This window comes from Enoplosus armatus, chromosome 10 (assembly GCF_043641665.1).
Source record: "Enoplosus armatus isolate fEnoArm2 chromosome 10, fEnoArm2.hap1, whole genome shotgun sequence".
NCBI classification, from domain to species: domain Eukaryota; kingdom Metazoa; phylum Chordata; class Actinopteri; order Centrarchiformes; family Enoplosidae; genus Enoplosus; species Enoplosus armatus.
In genome coordinates, this window is record NC_092189.1 from 13,016,238 (window position 1) to 13,032,449 (window position 16,212).

A 16,212-nucleotide genomic window follows, 5' to 3' on the forward strand; every position below is an offset into this window, starting at 1 on the left:
CTTTTCACCGATTAAGCAACACAGTTCTGTAGCACTTTAAATTATCTCTGCAGTAAATGTTCTTCAACTACTCATTCCCAGAATATGTCTTCTGAAGTTTCTGAGCCCTACAGTAATGTGTTTTATGTTAGGAGCATTTTTACTGTCCTTTAGCATTGTTTATTTAAAACACTGTTGCAGTCCAAAGAGTAAAGCAATACCACACTTCATGCAGAGTTCTTTAGGGTTTCTGCTTATCTTGCACATGGTTGGGATTACTCCTTTACTTTTATCTCAGCTTGCACACAATTACAGACAAATACACACATGTGCACACACAATCAGTGGGTCTTCTTCTTTTTGTGGGAGAGCTGCACCCTGTTTTTGAGAGGAAGCAAAAATCAGAGCTCTCTTGACTCATGTTGGTGTAATGAGGTAATATTAAAGGATGTGTGTGTGCACATGCACGCTGTGTGCCACTCCCTGTTCGATCCCTGCAAAGCCATGTAGTAACTTCCTCTGTGTTTGCTCTACTCCTTGCATGTTGTTTGCTATTTCACCCCACTGAGCATGGGTGTGACATGTTGAAGAGGAGGAACGGGCTGTTTCAAGGACTATGAGCATTGGTGTGAGAGGTGAACAAACACGCACATACGTTGACACACATGCACATACATCCACATCCTACATGACATCCCATTTGCGAAACTGGATGCACACATATGTCCAAATCAGTGATTCCCAACCAGGGGGACTTGTACGTGGAAAGATTACATGGTAACTCAGTAATTTAAATAAGATTAACAGCTAAAAGTAATGGAGAAATGGTTGAAACAGTTAAAAGTAATGGAGAAATGGTTGAAAAGCTAAAATAAGCCTAAGGGATAAATGGTTGAAATGTTCAGTTTCAGCTACTCCAAGTTAAAGTTGTATAAATTCCAACTTGAAAAAACTGACCTAAACACTGATAATTCAATTGTGTGAAAAAACTATAATATGTTAACAGCATTAAATAACATCCAGTTTAAATCAGTTCAAATGAACACATTTGGAAAATGACGTTGAGGTGGTGTTGAAAGGGGGTACTTAAGTTCACCTGACAGGGCTGTGGGGGTACATCTGATACTATCCAACTATCCTAAAACATTGTTGCAGTTACAGAATGTTTTATCAGACATTTCCATCTATAAGCCTGTAAAGTCTCATTTGCTGACCCAATATTATCCGTAATCCCAGGCAGAATTTCTCTGAGGCACCACCCTGTATGACTCTTTCTCAACGGCTCATGTCATTTCTTCACTTCTTTCTCTGCCACACTGAAACAGATGGACAAATAGTTTTTAATATTGGAGATGAGTTCGGCAGAGCCCTGTTTGCTTTGGCTGGCTCTGCATTACAGCTTGTAGAGACAAAGCCTGAAACGTGCGCAGCAACAGTATTGTGAGGAAAACTGAAACATCATTCAGTACATCATGGCTTTAATGTATTCTTGAAATACTTGAATACAGCAGGCTGTAAAAGTACCTATGACAATAAGATGAGTTTCACTCTAAAAAAATCTTTCATGTGACACTGGATATTGCAAAATTATGTAGGGAAGAGAGTGTGGTCTGCCTACTGACAATTACTGAGATTACTAGTACAATTACTATTTTCTGCATATGAAATGAAGCAAAATAACAAACTATGCTGTCAAAGTCTTGAGTATGTTTTAAAATCCAAAACAGAAATAAAGTTATTCAACATAAAACATACATCTATTGCAATTCAGTCAGACTTGGTTCAGGGAGGGCATTGTTCAAACAAAAATCCTGTCTTGTAAATAGACACTTAGCCTTTTCTATGTAAGTAAAGGACTCACTCCTGAGTCATTTTGTTAATGATAACTTTGTGTCAGTTTGTGTGCAGTATTTTCAATTCTGTAATAACATGTTTATGTCATTGTCCATCATATGACCACATTTTGTGGTGTGTTACTCTGTGTACTTCATTCTTATTCTAAAATGTGAAACAAAAACTGATGAAAAACAGTTTAAGAGTTTTATTTTGTTTGAACAGATTATAGAATGACAGGAAGTTAAGAAAAAAAGATACAGTAGATTTTGACAGCTGCGTTGATCATTGTGTAAGCATTTATGCAAGGCAGTTAAAGGCCGCCTCTTGTGCATGTCAGTTTGGTATAGTGAGGTGTGTCTCATGCCTTGAATTAGACTATAACAGTGAAAATGTTATCTTCCAGTTTTTTATTATTATATTGGCAGCAAAGATGAAACATAACATCTCCAAAGCCATGCCATATTGCTTGAATAATATAACATATGGCTCAAAAAATATCTTCACAGTCACGGCTACTTGGCTGCTTACTTTGACACTATAAGTATTTTTGATGAAAGCAGTTTCAAAAGCAGTGACTGCTGGTAAAGGTGGTGATATGGTGATATGTGTAGGTACCTATGGACATTTAATGTAGCTATTTTACAGTGAATTAACATTTCTTTTCATTTTTGTTTGAGCAGAAGTTACTTTTCCAGTTGCATGTCATTGGAGCCCTCTATGCGAAGCGATGGGTGGTCCCACAGCTGCTGAGAACCACTCCCTCGCACCGGTCCCCTCCCTCTGCAAACCAGGAGCCCTACCCAGCTCCCTGTCCAACCACTCTGCTCAGCCCAGAGGAGCAGCCACACAGAAAAAAAAGTTTAAATCAACTCAGAGCAGAGGAGGGAGGGAGAGAGGGGGGAGAAAACGCCCTGGAAACTTGGTTGATCGAGAAATAGGAAAAGAGTGACAGAATCCTAACAGACTGCAAAGTTGTGACTGGAAGACGTGCTTTTCTCGGGCTGGGGAGAAGTGGAGAGGACGCGTTTTCAAGGATGCTCAAGCTGGTGTGAGGCTTCTTGGGCGCAAAGACTGCGCACAGGTAAAGATGCACTTTCTTCTCTATGCTCAGATTGAAGCAAATGTTTTTTTATAACTGTGTTTCTGAACTTTGTTGCCAGCTGCGCTTTGCTTCAAACTTAATCTTGCGGAAAAATAGAAAATCACTTATAATAACTTTGCCAAAGTTTAAACATCTAAGTGACCAAAGTGTCAAAGTTATCTGTCCAGCATTCCTGTAATATTACAATGTTCACTTGTAGCGTGAGTGTGTATCAGTAAGATTGCAGTGACTTTATTACTTTATTACATGTGTTCATCTCCTGTGGTATCCTATGGGTTTTCCTGAAGGGAAGTTTTGTATTAAGAGAAAACATTGTGTATTATTATGTCAGTGTTATTATCAAGTTTTAAATACTGATTTAGGACATGAGAGGTGGGTGTGTACAGCCACCACATGAATGCATTGGAGTTGCGCACTTCACTTTTCCTTTAACTGCACACAAAGGTTGTTATCCAAGGTGCATATAAGTTGAGCCCATTGTTGTAGAAATGGGTATAATGGGTATGAAGATATAATATATTAATATTATATCTTCACATGATTTTAGTCATTTTAGAAATAAGAGGTAACACCCAGAATCACTCTATTTGTGTTAAGTGACTTGAATATTGTGCAACGTGGATGTCCTTTGCATATACATAATAGGTTTTTGGGATAGCAAACTTTTTTTTTTACAGTACTGGATTAACCCACATACTAGATGAAAGTTGAATGGAGATAAAGATAAAAGTTGCTTGCGTTAATATTATCATTCAGGTGTTTCTCTTGTCCGTACAACGCCCTTTGCTGAGACTTGGATGTTTAAAAAGTAAAGGTACTTCCCTATGAGAGCCTGCAGCAACAGGCTTGGGTGTGGATTCCTCTCTTTCACCTCCCTCCACCCCCTCCTTTTTTTAATCCCTCCCTTCTTGCTTTGCTGTCTCCTCACAGAGGCACACCCTTTACAGCCAAAAAAAAAAAGAAAAAGAAAAAGAAAAAAACCCATACATGCAGGCCCTTACAAACAAATCCAAAAGTCCTTTATGGGGTATCCAGGGGGTTCCAGCAGAATGAAAAGTACTGACTTCTTCTCTGCCTATCCACTGTGTTGCAGGATGCTGTGTACTTATCAGTCATTTGGGCCTTTTTAATGCAGTCTGCTTTTGTGGAATGTGGTGACCTTCTGTGACGTTTTTTGAATCAGGGTTTGAACAGGCCGTTCCTCCTTTCCAGCTAGTGTTGGTTTAGAGAAAGTTGGAAACTATCACTTCTGCTTTGTACTGATGCATGAATGTTTGCTGTTTATGACTTAATCTTTTAAGTCTTGGGCAGTCTTTCTCTCTTTTACCTTGGGTCTCTTAACCTGGGCTCCCGGCCAGGGTGTGCAGGGTAGGAGAGAGGCGGGGGAGAGGAGAAGGAGGGAGGAAGACGGGGAAAGAGAGTCAGGGAGTGAGTTAGTGAGGGGGGATGGGTGGGGTGGGGGTGAGGAGGGGAGTAATGGAATGTAGTGGTTTGGAAAGACAAGCTAATTGAAACCAGGTTTGAGGCATAGAGGGGGAGCTTAGACTTCGCACATTTGGAGAAAGAGAGAAAACGTAGTTTATCTGCCCAGAAAGTTGAGAAATATTTATTTTCTGCCTAACTTACATATCTAAAGCATAAACGGCATCTTTCCAGGTGTGGTTCAAACTTGAATCATCATGTCTGCGTTTGATATAGGGTGTTTGTTCAATGAGGAAAAAGCAGAAGATCCACGCCAGACGTAATCCTTTGTTGAAAGTCAAATTTCTCTGTGTAGTTGCCTGTCCTCCACAGCTCCCTCCTGCCACACCCAAATTATTTCAGTGGCGTGTTACGGAGAGCTGCTTTTTGCTCTGCTCTGCACAGTCTTTCCTGCAATGCGCTCTAAACTCATGTTGAGCGCCCCACAGCTGTAAATGACTGGCATTTCTCAAATTGCTCTTGTCAAGGTGATTCATTGTGACACAGACTGCATAAAGAGACAAATGGTGACACAGGGCTGAAAGGTCTCTAGGTAGTAGGTTGTCATGCAAGCTATGAAAAATTTACTTTGTGATGATACTGCACGAAATACTGCATTACATATGTTACTCTAGGTGTAGAGTTTTGCTGCGAGCAAAGGTATGGTACTTATACAAACATGATAAATATTTCGAGCCCTGAAACTTTCATAACTGGTTCATGATTGCCTGCAGCTAAAGCGCTTGTCGGTTAACAGGCCCTCATCTTGGCCTGGGGCGGGTGCTGTTTATCTAAATACTTGCACTGTCCACCAATGCAGCAGTACAGAGGCTACATTATGTTGTCACCTAAGACATTTGGAATTCCAAAAAAACCCACTGTGAAATTTAAAAGACACTTGATTGATCAAATCTTGCTCAGTCATCGTAGCCGTAGACGCTGGCTGTGCACAGTGCCGCTCGCGCTGATTTTGTTGCACTTGCCACCTATGTGACAAACAGCACCTTTACTAGCCTGAAGTAAAGGACATGCCTCATGACTGTTTGGAGTCTTAGCTCGACCATGTTAAGTTATTTATCACAGCGCTCTACCAGAACCACTAGCCTTTATACTGTATTCTTGCCCTGTTGACTGGCAGTGGAGGAGAGAGGAGTGGTGTTACTCAGCCATGCCAGTGTGAAACGGAAAGAAACTGGTCTCTAGCACACTTCCTCTGCCATTTCCTCATGGGTTTGTCGAGTGGGTGGTTGGAAGGAGGGACAAGAGGGTGTGTGAGAGGGTGAGAGAGGGAGGAGAGAGAGATGGATATCGTGAATAAGCTGAAAGAAGATCAATCAAACTATAGCTTTTTTTTTTTTACACTTAGGCATCCTGAAGTTCCAGCAGACTCACTGAAGTCCCCCCTTTAACCTATTGGTTAAATAAAACAATAGGGAATTTGTAGATACACAACGGTTCCAGTGAGGGAAGTTTAGTTTTCCTCCAGCTGCAAAAAAACATCTAACTGTAGTGTGCGATTTTAGAACGTCTCCCTAGGCCACCCAGCAGCCACTCCCTTCTCATCCATCCAGTGCTGGTCTGGAATGTTTCAGCATGTCCTCAGTATGCACTGGGAAGCACCTATCATTAGAATTGCTTGCCTTGTTGTTGAGAAATAGTGATTTGAAAAGTATGATGAGACAGTCATTACAAGTCACACATAATACCCCTATAAGTCACACCCATGCACATGCATGCAATTCAGAGTTGTTTATTGTAGCTTTGTGCTTGGTGGGACTTTTGCAAGCATGGAATTCAAAAAGGGTGTGAATCATTTTTCTGATAAGCCAATAACTTTCACCAGCGCTCTGCCAAACATCTGCAATATGAAACCATCCAAAAACAATGACTCTTACATAAACTGCACAGCCTACCTGCCCCGTGCTGACTGTCTGGCCTACACCCCAACCCCCACAAACGCCGTTATGTTGCCCTGCGCGAGGAATGACACGCAGCATCTGTTACAACAGCTCTATTTGGAATGAGGCAGTCAAAATGTCAGGGCAGCCGGGCTTGGAATGTAAATTTAGAAATACATTCAGCTTTGTTTAGGTTTTCTTTATCTGGCACAAGATACTCAAGGATGGCACTCATCACAATCCAACAGTCTCTCTTGCTCTAAACAACTCTGCACTACTCTGGTGTGGTCTAAATGCATATATAATACATATCCTGACACTGTGCTTCATGTTCTACAGCTAAGGACGTCTTATGTATATATACATGTATACATATACATATATATACATATACATATACATGTATACATATATATATATATACATATATATATATATATATTCTGCTGCTCTGGTTACCATATAGCCCTCCTCTTAACCTTCTTGTCTCCTGCTCCATGAATGGACTTGCATTTGCATTTGTTCTTGTTCAAACAGCAGCTGTGGAAGACTGAAGCAAACCCTAACCAAGCCCACCTAAATTGAGTTGATTTTGGGCAGCTACATGGTATAGCCTGTATAACGTTGCTATGGACGTATGTAAACCTCTCGTGAGCTCTTATTTATGTGGCAGAACTGTGTAAACTTCACCACCCCCCCTCTCTCTCTGGTAATACTAGTTATGGCAGTTCAAAATTTGCATCCTCAACTCAGTTATTCTGCAGCTCTGCTTCTCTTCATCTTATTTTTTACTTTGTCAGTTGCTCAATGTTTTTGGCTCTGAAATTGCCCATGGGCACCACCCCAGGATTACTTCTTATTTCCAAAACTTCAGCTATAGCCAAAATGTTTTGTTTCATTTTTGCAAAAATGTTAGTTGTTTTCCTTTGTAGCTTTTTTTGCATAGCCCAATATAACATGCAATGTCTCAGATGGATTTTCAGGCCCAAACAGCAACAGTTCATGATGACAGCCTAAGTTCCTAAGAAGACAAGGAAAAACTCCCCTTAAAACCTTAGCGCATAAGGAAAAAATGGAAGAAACCCCGGGAGAGGAAATTCAAAGTGAGATCCTCCCTCTTTGAATGAAAAGGGGTGTAATAAAGAACAATGAGTAATGATAGGAGCCATGAGTTATTTGGTAGTTATCGCCTCATGCAGCATAGAACCTTTCTTTTACTGTCCTCATGTGAACATGAGGAAGAATTTACATGAAAATAAAGACATAGTTGAAGTGTACTCTCCACGCCACCCCTGCTCTTGTTTGTGATCTCGTACAGAGTTTTTCCACTTTGTGCATGACTCCTGCCAAAGTCACAATGGTTTAATCAGCACCAGGCCAAGTTGGCGTCAGTGGGCAGGCTTTGGTCTTATGCAGGACTTGTGGTTTGGTTTGGGGCTATGTGGACTATGGAGTGCAGAAAAGAACCATTTATTTTGACGCGCATTCCTTTTATATGCGTCACACATGCATATCCTATCTGCGTTTTGGGGGGAAGAGTGAACCTACACTGGGGCCTGTTATGTCTCTCATTGTATTTGTTGTACTTAAGTGCGTCAATCTACAATGGAGATAGAGGAACAGGGAGTGTACTCTGTTTTGACAACATGACTGATTTGGTCACTGCTCCTCTCTCCCTCCTTCGCTCTTTTTAGACCTTTTTATTTGTTCATAATCAAATCTTATCACTCACCAGCACCGCTGTGCCTGATTCACTTACGATTGAGCTTTAATTGTTGTCACACTGCTCCTGTTTTCTATTCACCAAATTGATTGGATTTGGCAATCAACCTGATGGATTGACTGCAGCCACTTTGATCAGTTTCAAGTGTGCTTTGACCTACTTAAGAGCAAACTATGACAGTTAAACAGTTCAGGTATGTAGCCTCAAGCAAAGAGACACCTGGGGTGGAGTGGAAATGGATAACAGGGAAGTGTAGAGTGCTGTTTGTTACATCTTCCTGGTGCACAGGTGGAGCCAACTACAATGACGATAATGATAGTGATATGGTTGATGAAAAAGGGATTTGTCTAGTCAATCCTGTGTTGCTTCCCAGCGTTCATTTGAGAGAGTGTGTTTCAGGGTGCCGTTAAATGTGTATATCAGACTGAATGTAGTGTTCTTGTTTATTTGAGCAGAACCTGGAGGTTGGGGGGTGTGGTGGACTGACAGCAGGGGGGTGGGCACTCAGGCAGGGTGCAGGGTGGGCGGCATAGAATGGAGCTGGAGTCAGAGAGAGAGGACATTTCTTTGGCGTTAGTCACTGCGGGTAGAGGCTGGGCTCCCTTCCAGCTGGCCTGACGGCTCTATCAAGGAATGTGTGTGACTGGAGGCCTGGGTGGGGCTGTGCTCTGAGCTGCTCCCTCTGCAAGCAGAGCACAGAGGCAAAGCGCTGTGATCCACCTCGTGGACGGTGGTGTGGTATTTCTACTCTTCAACACAGCATGTTTTTATTTGCTATCCGTACTGTTGGTGACCTCACTTCACCTTACTGTGTATGCCTGTGTATGTGTATTGAGAACAGAGGGTGGGGCAATCAGTTTCTTATCTTTTGAGTTTGTGTACTCAGATACGGCCATTGTGAAAAATATCTACTTGCGTGAGAGTATTTCTGTTTTTTAACATCATATATCTGGAACGTTATAGCAAATCACATTCATCATCTAATCTCACAAAAAGTCATATCCATCTCTTTCATAGTCAGCGATACACACATACACTTTATCTAATTTTGTTTTCCCATCAGTGATCCCGGCAAGTTCCATATCACATTACCTTTAGATTGATACTAGATTGATAAAATGTGCCTTTGTCATTCAGTCAGCCCTTCACCTGAAGGACTCCCGACCTGGCAGTCTGATTAATACGCCTGTAACAAGAGTATGGGCCAGAGAGTGTACACAGCTGCTGTGGTGCAAGTCTCCCTACGCAAACATAATGACAACCACGTACTGGCTGGCATTAATCTCAGCCTTGTCCCATCTATTTTAGTATAGGACCCATTCAAAAAGGCAATCAACAACAGTACATTTTTAGGCCAAACTTTAAAGCGTTTCACAAGCTTAGCACCAGTGTCACTCGTTTTAAGTGGCATGTTTGCTCACTTTCTCTCTATTGCATTTAGTGTTTAGCATAGGACTATTTAGAACTGGTTTCAGGGTCTCACAAACACAGTCATTTGTCACCAAAGTACTGAGCAATTGAGTTTATTGAACATGGGGGACTGGGGAGGGGGAGGTTAATGATGGGGTTGGAGAGCCTGTTCTGAATTTTTCTGAGGGACATGTTCCCACTGGTAGATGCCTGTCGGTACGCACATCAAGTCTGGTTCTGTTTGTACTGGGACTGACAAAGAGAAGGCTTTGTTTCACAATATGCCGGTGGGTTGAAACAATCCTAGTAAGTCCTGTAAGATTTTGGGCTAGTCACAGCGGGTAAAAGTAAGATTGACTTGGAATGCAGAATGACAACGATGAATACAGTTGCAAGAACAATATTTCATTGCTATATGGCTTATATGGCTGCCCTCTTCTGCTGTTATATTATAGTGTTACTTCACACCTTGGCAGTGCAGTCCTGTCTCACCGTCATCACAAGAGCAATGAAACTAGAGCAGAGGAATTTACAAGTACATTTCCTTTTAGAATTCCTTTTGAACTGGATTTGCTTATTTTTAACTCGCAATTTCAAATTCCATCAAACTCAACTGGATCCTGGATAGATAGTGTGCTAGTGTGTACGTCTATCTTCTCAGAGAAGTGAGGGCCACACCAAACAAGTAGCTGGATTTATTTACTTAAAGGGAGTCTCTTGCATCATTACTTGCCAGGGTCAATACTGCTACCATTAGTTGGTTAATTATTAAAGACTCTGAAGGCTCTTATTGGTCATGGAAGGTCCATTGAGCATGTACACTAAAATGTCAACCACAGTATATGTGGCTTTGTGTGTTATGTTGGGACATACCTCTTAATGCAACAGTGACTTGTATGCAAGGAATATGTTACGATATCTTCAATCATGCGACTGAAACGTGTGTGTGTTATTGCGTGTCAGCGTGAAGACGTCAGGATAGGTTTCACCCGTGATAACAGCAGAACTTCTTTAAAATACTTATTGTTCTTGTCATTTAAGTATTTTTTTTATTATATATCCCAATCCTGTTTTTGTTTTGCTGTCAACAGAAGTCAAGAATACAAGAACCTCAGCATCAGACTGAAGCCCTTGGCCTTGCTTGAGCAATCCGAGGTAAGTGTCCTTAGACATAATGCAAGAGATTCACAGAGCACATGTGTTACTGGTTAAGTAAAGGAAAGAAAAAAGTTCTTATTACCCATCACTCCACTCCAAGGCCATCCAGTCAGTGTCACCTTACAACAGCGCTCTGTTATGCGGCCAGACGCCAAACCTCTTTTGGAATGTTTGTTGCAAAGCCTCCTTTGAACCTGGAGGGTCATGCCACTGCCATTCAGCTGTGAAAGGCCTGCCTTGTGGAAACCTGACACTTGGCTGCTTCTGCTCCCCGTGCCTCCTTTTTTTTTTGCACCCCTCCGTCCTCCCCCAGACGCCACCTGTTCCACTCGAACCCCTTTCCCCTTCTTATGAAACAACCCTGTCAAAAGCCTGCCAAGCTCACACTGTTTTAACTGTTTGTAGTCGGCAGCTGTGGACAATTTATTCCTCGCGAGTGGAGGGAAAGCTAGCTAAAGCAGCAATACCAAACCCAAACTGTATGCAGGCCAATGGCAGGGCATTAGGGAGGCGTATCTTGCAATGCTCTGTGGTTGCACTCTAGTTTACAGAAGCTTTTGTCTGGCTGGCTGTCCCCACGTCCCCCCTTGCTCAACACACATACCAGGCCATAATAAAACATGACAGATAAACAAGCTCATCTGATTCCCTTTGCCCTCGCTGCCTCCATGGTTCCCTTCAACGCTTCATGTAAAAATCTGATTTTGTGTGTTCTTCAAACTTCAAAGCTTTTGGTGACATCAGTAATCAAATTTAAGGACATGTGACATCAGGGAATGTCACTCTCAGGCATGTCAGAGAAATCAAAGTAAAGAATAGAGGACTAGTTGATTGTCATGTTGCCTGATTGCTTTGAGTCATAGACTGCCTGCCTGTCTTATGATCCCAAGAACAGAGGCTTACTTATTTATCATCTGTTTACAACAAAATCCATATCTAATCATATGATCTTCAAGTTAATTGTTCCTCTGTGCTCTATTTCCAAAATAGGTTATGCGATGCTAGGGCATATTTTAAGCATGTCTAAAAAGGGGAATTCTTATACTTGAGGCTAAGCTTGATAAAGAATGAAGACAGAGAGTGAAGTCTGTAAATATTCAGGATGTGCCATGCACAGTGTGGTGTTGTAAGCTGCTGAGGAGACTCTTCAGTGATAGCCTGTTAACTCGTAGGCTAACATTCCACAGAGCAGTTTCCCAAACATTCCTCTCCTTTTCCCACTTGCTCACTTTCATTTTTTTCACCATTTCCTCTTCTCTCCATCTTCCTCCCTCCCTCGCTCTAAGTTCCTTCCTTCCCTCCTATATTGCTGCGAGCCTCAGCTCCTCCCTGCAGCTTGCCGCCAGAAATATGTCAAAGCTGTGAGAACAAGGACAGCTCAAATAGTTCACCTCAGAGCCTCAGAGCGAGGGTAAAACGAGGGAGGAGGAAAAAAGTTTAAATATGAAAGGTAATTATGTATGAAAACAGATAGGGAGAGAAAACTAAGAAAGCAAGAGAAAGTAAGAGAGTTGTCCCTTTGAGTGCGAGATGGAGAAATGGATAAGAAAACTGTTCTCTCCCTCGCTCTTGGGGAATTGTTGTGAACACATGGATGTTGACTTCCCCTTCCCTCTGTGAGTTTTTTTTCTAAAAACTAAATCCTTATCCTAATTCAGCCAACAATAATATATGCCTTGTTTGAGAGTTAAAATGCTTCATATTCACTGTCTGAAGAAAAAACAAGCGAGTGAACCGAGATCATGTGAAAAGTTTTCCGGCTATTTTTGTCTGTTTTCATTGACTGAATGAAGAGAGGAGGTGGATGTGTAAAATGACCCATGGGGAAAACAAATTATTTTGGTTCAATCCAAATACTCTCGGGCAGGGATCAGAAGGGCCTGGTTAAGATACTATAACTGGCAATGTCAGTTGACCTGACTGGAATTTGAGCTACATGAGTTAACTGGATAAAGCTGGGTCTTTGGCATTGCAAACTGCCTGGTTTGTCCCCTCCATACTCACACATTTCAGCTATGCTTGATGCATAGAAAGTGGCAGATACTGTAAGGGTTGAGGTCTCCTTAGATTCATGTTACTGGCTTCAGTCAAGTCACACCGACTGAAAACAATGAGATAGAAAAAGGGAGAAGGAAAGACAGAGGGAAGAAGATCAGGTTGTAGATGCCTGCGAGGGGTAGGCGTCATCGTTGGCATAAACACCATCCCTTTCTCTGGTGTTATTTTAGAGAGAGGGGTTAATATTACCTTAAAGCATTGCATGCATTTTCCAGTATTCCCAATCATGCAGGACCAGTCTATTTATTGACTTGCGTTAATTGGTGTGTTGCTTGCTATGTGCCCTTGGACAGGGCCCAGCAAACTAGGGAGACCAGTTTGCAAATCACTCTGCATTCCAGACTGTCTATTTATTCATGCTTTCTCACACACCCTAACTTTCACAGAAATTCTGCTCCCCTAATGGCTAACAGTCACACACACACACACACACACACACACAAAGAATTACACGCAGCACCAAGACATACAGTGTATTGTTTTACGTCTTATTGAACTAGCCAAAACATCTGTGTTGTCTTTTTCCATCGTTCTCATTTGTTTAAAATACTGTATATTGACAGTGTGGTGAGTGGCAGATGGCCGTTGACCGAGTGAAGCTTGTTACCGACCCTTTTGAAACAGCTGCTTCATTATCAAGGGCCTCAGGTTCCTCTTGTTCCCAGCAGCTTGTTATCTTGCAGAACAGTGTGGCAGCTTTAGTGAATGGGGAAGGAATCTGCGGCTTACTGGTGTAATTATGTTATTTACAGTGGTGCAAAAATAGCATAGAAAAAAAGTTTTCCTAAACAGAGAAAGTCTTTGGTCAGACCTTGAATTGGTGTTTATGGTTACATGGAAATCCAGTTGTACAACTACAATCATAACAATGAATTCTTCCCTACTGACTTCTTAATTTGTCTCCATTGATAATGACATTTTTATGAGATGTCTTATCTTGTTACATATTCAAATGTATGTGAATTAAATGATCACATACAGATTGTTATGCATTGTCTCAGCAATCTGACTACATGTTGTCACCTTAAATAATAGTCTTGGAGGAGGCCTACTTATCTCAGTGTGAAGAAGTGGAAACAGGTCACCCCCGACACACCCACGCATGAAGAACTGACCACCCTGAAGTTATGTCTTGCAATGAACCTCTGAATGGGCATGGAGCAGTGTGATAGTAGTAGTAAGTTCGTCTTTGGTTGTCAAGTCCACCCCATAAAAACACAGGCAACCAGTCACCACTATGACTGATATCCTGTTTCTTTTGTGCCATCCTGTGGATAAATTAAATTGGACAAATAGACAATTTGCTAAAACCTACTGAATGGCTGCACAGTTGGATGTGGTAAGCTGCAGCAACAGAATGATTCTCTCATCATTGAAATTACTGTGGTAATGCAGCTTTGTCAGTGTGTCAAGGTGCAATATCTTTGAGCAAAGAAAGTTTCAGTACCATAAAATATTGAGTAGTTGCTGTTAGTATGATCAAGTCAAATGAAATGAATGTGAAAACAAAGCACACTGTATGACCTTGCCTTTTTTAAAGGAAACAATCTGTGTTGTTTTGGATAGCAGGCAGCTTTTTCCAAAACAGTTCCACTAATTATTATCTAGGTTCTCTGTAGTCAATGGGCCCTCCGGAAACTGAATTGTTGGTTCATGAATTGAACCATTAAATGGCTGGATGGCTATAGTACAGCTGGTAGAAAGGGTAGTCTGTTAATGTTAAGATGGTTTGGTCCATGTGTGTTCACGTTAATGCAAATATATTTGAGCAAGACACCGAAGAGAAGAAGAAAGATTCCACATGGGACAAGTGTTTGCCAAATGCATGCAATATAAAAACGTGCAAACCATTGCATGGCATAGACAGCTTTGTGTAATTGAAGGTGTGGGTTGTTGAGAGTTTGGTATTAATGAAACAATGGGTTGTCTGTTCCAAAGAGGAGAGTGGGTAGGGCTAGTCAACATGTTTGAAGAGGCAGGTCTGAGAATGATGTACACAAACTTTATTATCTTTGTGATGGTTACAAATGTGTTTACTACAGTGCACATGAAGATTTTATAGAAAAGCTAAGCATGCCTGTGCATTGGCTTGATATGAGCTTATAGAAATATATTGAATTGCTGCATCATTGTTTGCTTATTGAAATAGATTCTGTATTATGGCCAGCAATATTTAATTAGGTTTAATGACCACACCCATTAAGTAACATGATATGTGCACACCTTAAAGGGGATCAACTTTGTGATGCAGTGGCTACCATGAATTCATTGAAACTGATATGTAGCTGTCATTAATGAATAGAATAATAAGTTTGATGTGCATTGTGTGTGTGAGCATATACAAATGTCTACTTGGTTTAGTATTAGACTACTGTTTGTGGATGTGCATGTGTGTTAAAGAGAGAGGGCATGCGCTAACATGTTGATATGTGTGTTACTGTGCATTTCTGCACCTCTGTGTGTTTTCATAAGGCAAGGCCTTACAAAGCTTTAACCATCATTGTTCTCTCTATTGACATTGGAGCTGGGGTGTAGGCGCAGGATTGGGCTGCTTTCCTCAGGGCAGGGTGTGGTCTGACTCCAACTAAATTTCCAAAACACAGAGGGCGCAGGAGGGAGAGAGCTGATGGTTTGGTGTTTTAGGGGGTAGAGGCTGTGTTGTCTGAAAGGGTTTTAACACCATCTAGTGTTCGCCATTGGGCCTTACAAACCAGACCTACCTACAGAGCAGGATTGGTAAATGCTTAATTCAGGCAAATATAGCATTTGTCTTAAGAGTGAAAGAAGAACATATAGTCTGAAGTAAAGTGATGCATTGTTTGTCATGATTTTGTCTCAATCACTATTGTCTTTTCTTTATGCAGGAAAACCAAGAGTTTCCATCACACCAGGGCTTAAATAGAGGAAATCAAAAACAAGGTATTTTGCAAAGTTAAAGCTACAATAAATCCCTTGTACTTTCTATATTTCACCTTGAATCCTTGGTGCAAATACACATGCTCTAAGTTCTTGCCAGCAACATTGTGTTTTTTCTCTTTTCCCATTATTTGTATGGTTATGTTTACAGATGGCTGAAGAGGAGGAAACCAGGGAGGTGCTCTTTCCAGATTGGGAGGGTCCAGACAAAACTGGCTTGACCATTGAACAGACTAGTGGAGGAGAGATCTTTGTTAAGGAGGTGAAAGGAGAGTCACCTGCAGCACGGTCTGGAAAAGTATATGAAGGTAGCAAATCCCTTTTTTCTCAAATCATTAAGTATGAAGTAAGATTTGTTTCCCCTACATGCTGACTAATCTCCAGTATTCTTAACAGACTTTTTTGCTGCTGTCTCTACTTAATTCATAGGTGACCAGATTGTAGGCGCCACTGTCTACTTTGACAACATGAGCTCAGAAGAAACAGCTGAGCTACTGAAGACATTGAACCGCCACAAAGTTGGACTGAAACTACAAAACAAAGGAGACAAATCCCCTTGCTGCTCACCCTTGAGCACACCATGTCGTTCACCAATGGGCACCCTGACATGGGAAGGGAAGACCCGGTTTGGAGGTTCCAGTCCAGATATCATCCTTGTAAGTTCTTTTTTT

General features: G+C 41.4%; 1 protein-coding gene across 2 annotated transcripts in view; it reads left to right on the forward strand.

Moving 5' to 3' along the window:
• Window positions 1–2,722: 2,722 nt before the first annotated feature.
• Window positions 2,723–16,212, forward strand: part of ahnak (AHNAK nucleoprotein) — a 33,366-nt gene continuing 19,876 nt past the window's right edge. For both annotated transcript variants that reach the window (XM_070913426.1, XM_070913427.1), the window contains exons 1-5: window positions 2,723–2,896; window positions 10,501–10,564; window positions 15,490–15,544; window positions 15,693–15,849; window positions 15,971–16,197. In XM_070913426.1, the coding sequence (XP_070769527.1) occupies window positions 15,693–15,849; window positions 15,971–16,197 (384 nt within the window). In that variant the 5' untranslated portion in view covers window positions 2,723–2,896; window positions 10,501–10,564; window positions 15,490–15,544. The remainder of the gene's footprint in view (window positions 2,897–10,500; window positions 10,565–15,489; window positions 15,545–15,692; window positions 15,850–15,970; window positions 16,198–16,212) is intronic.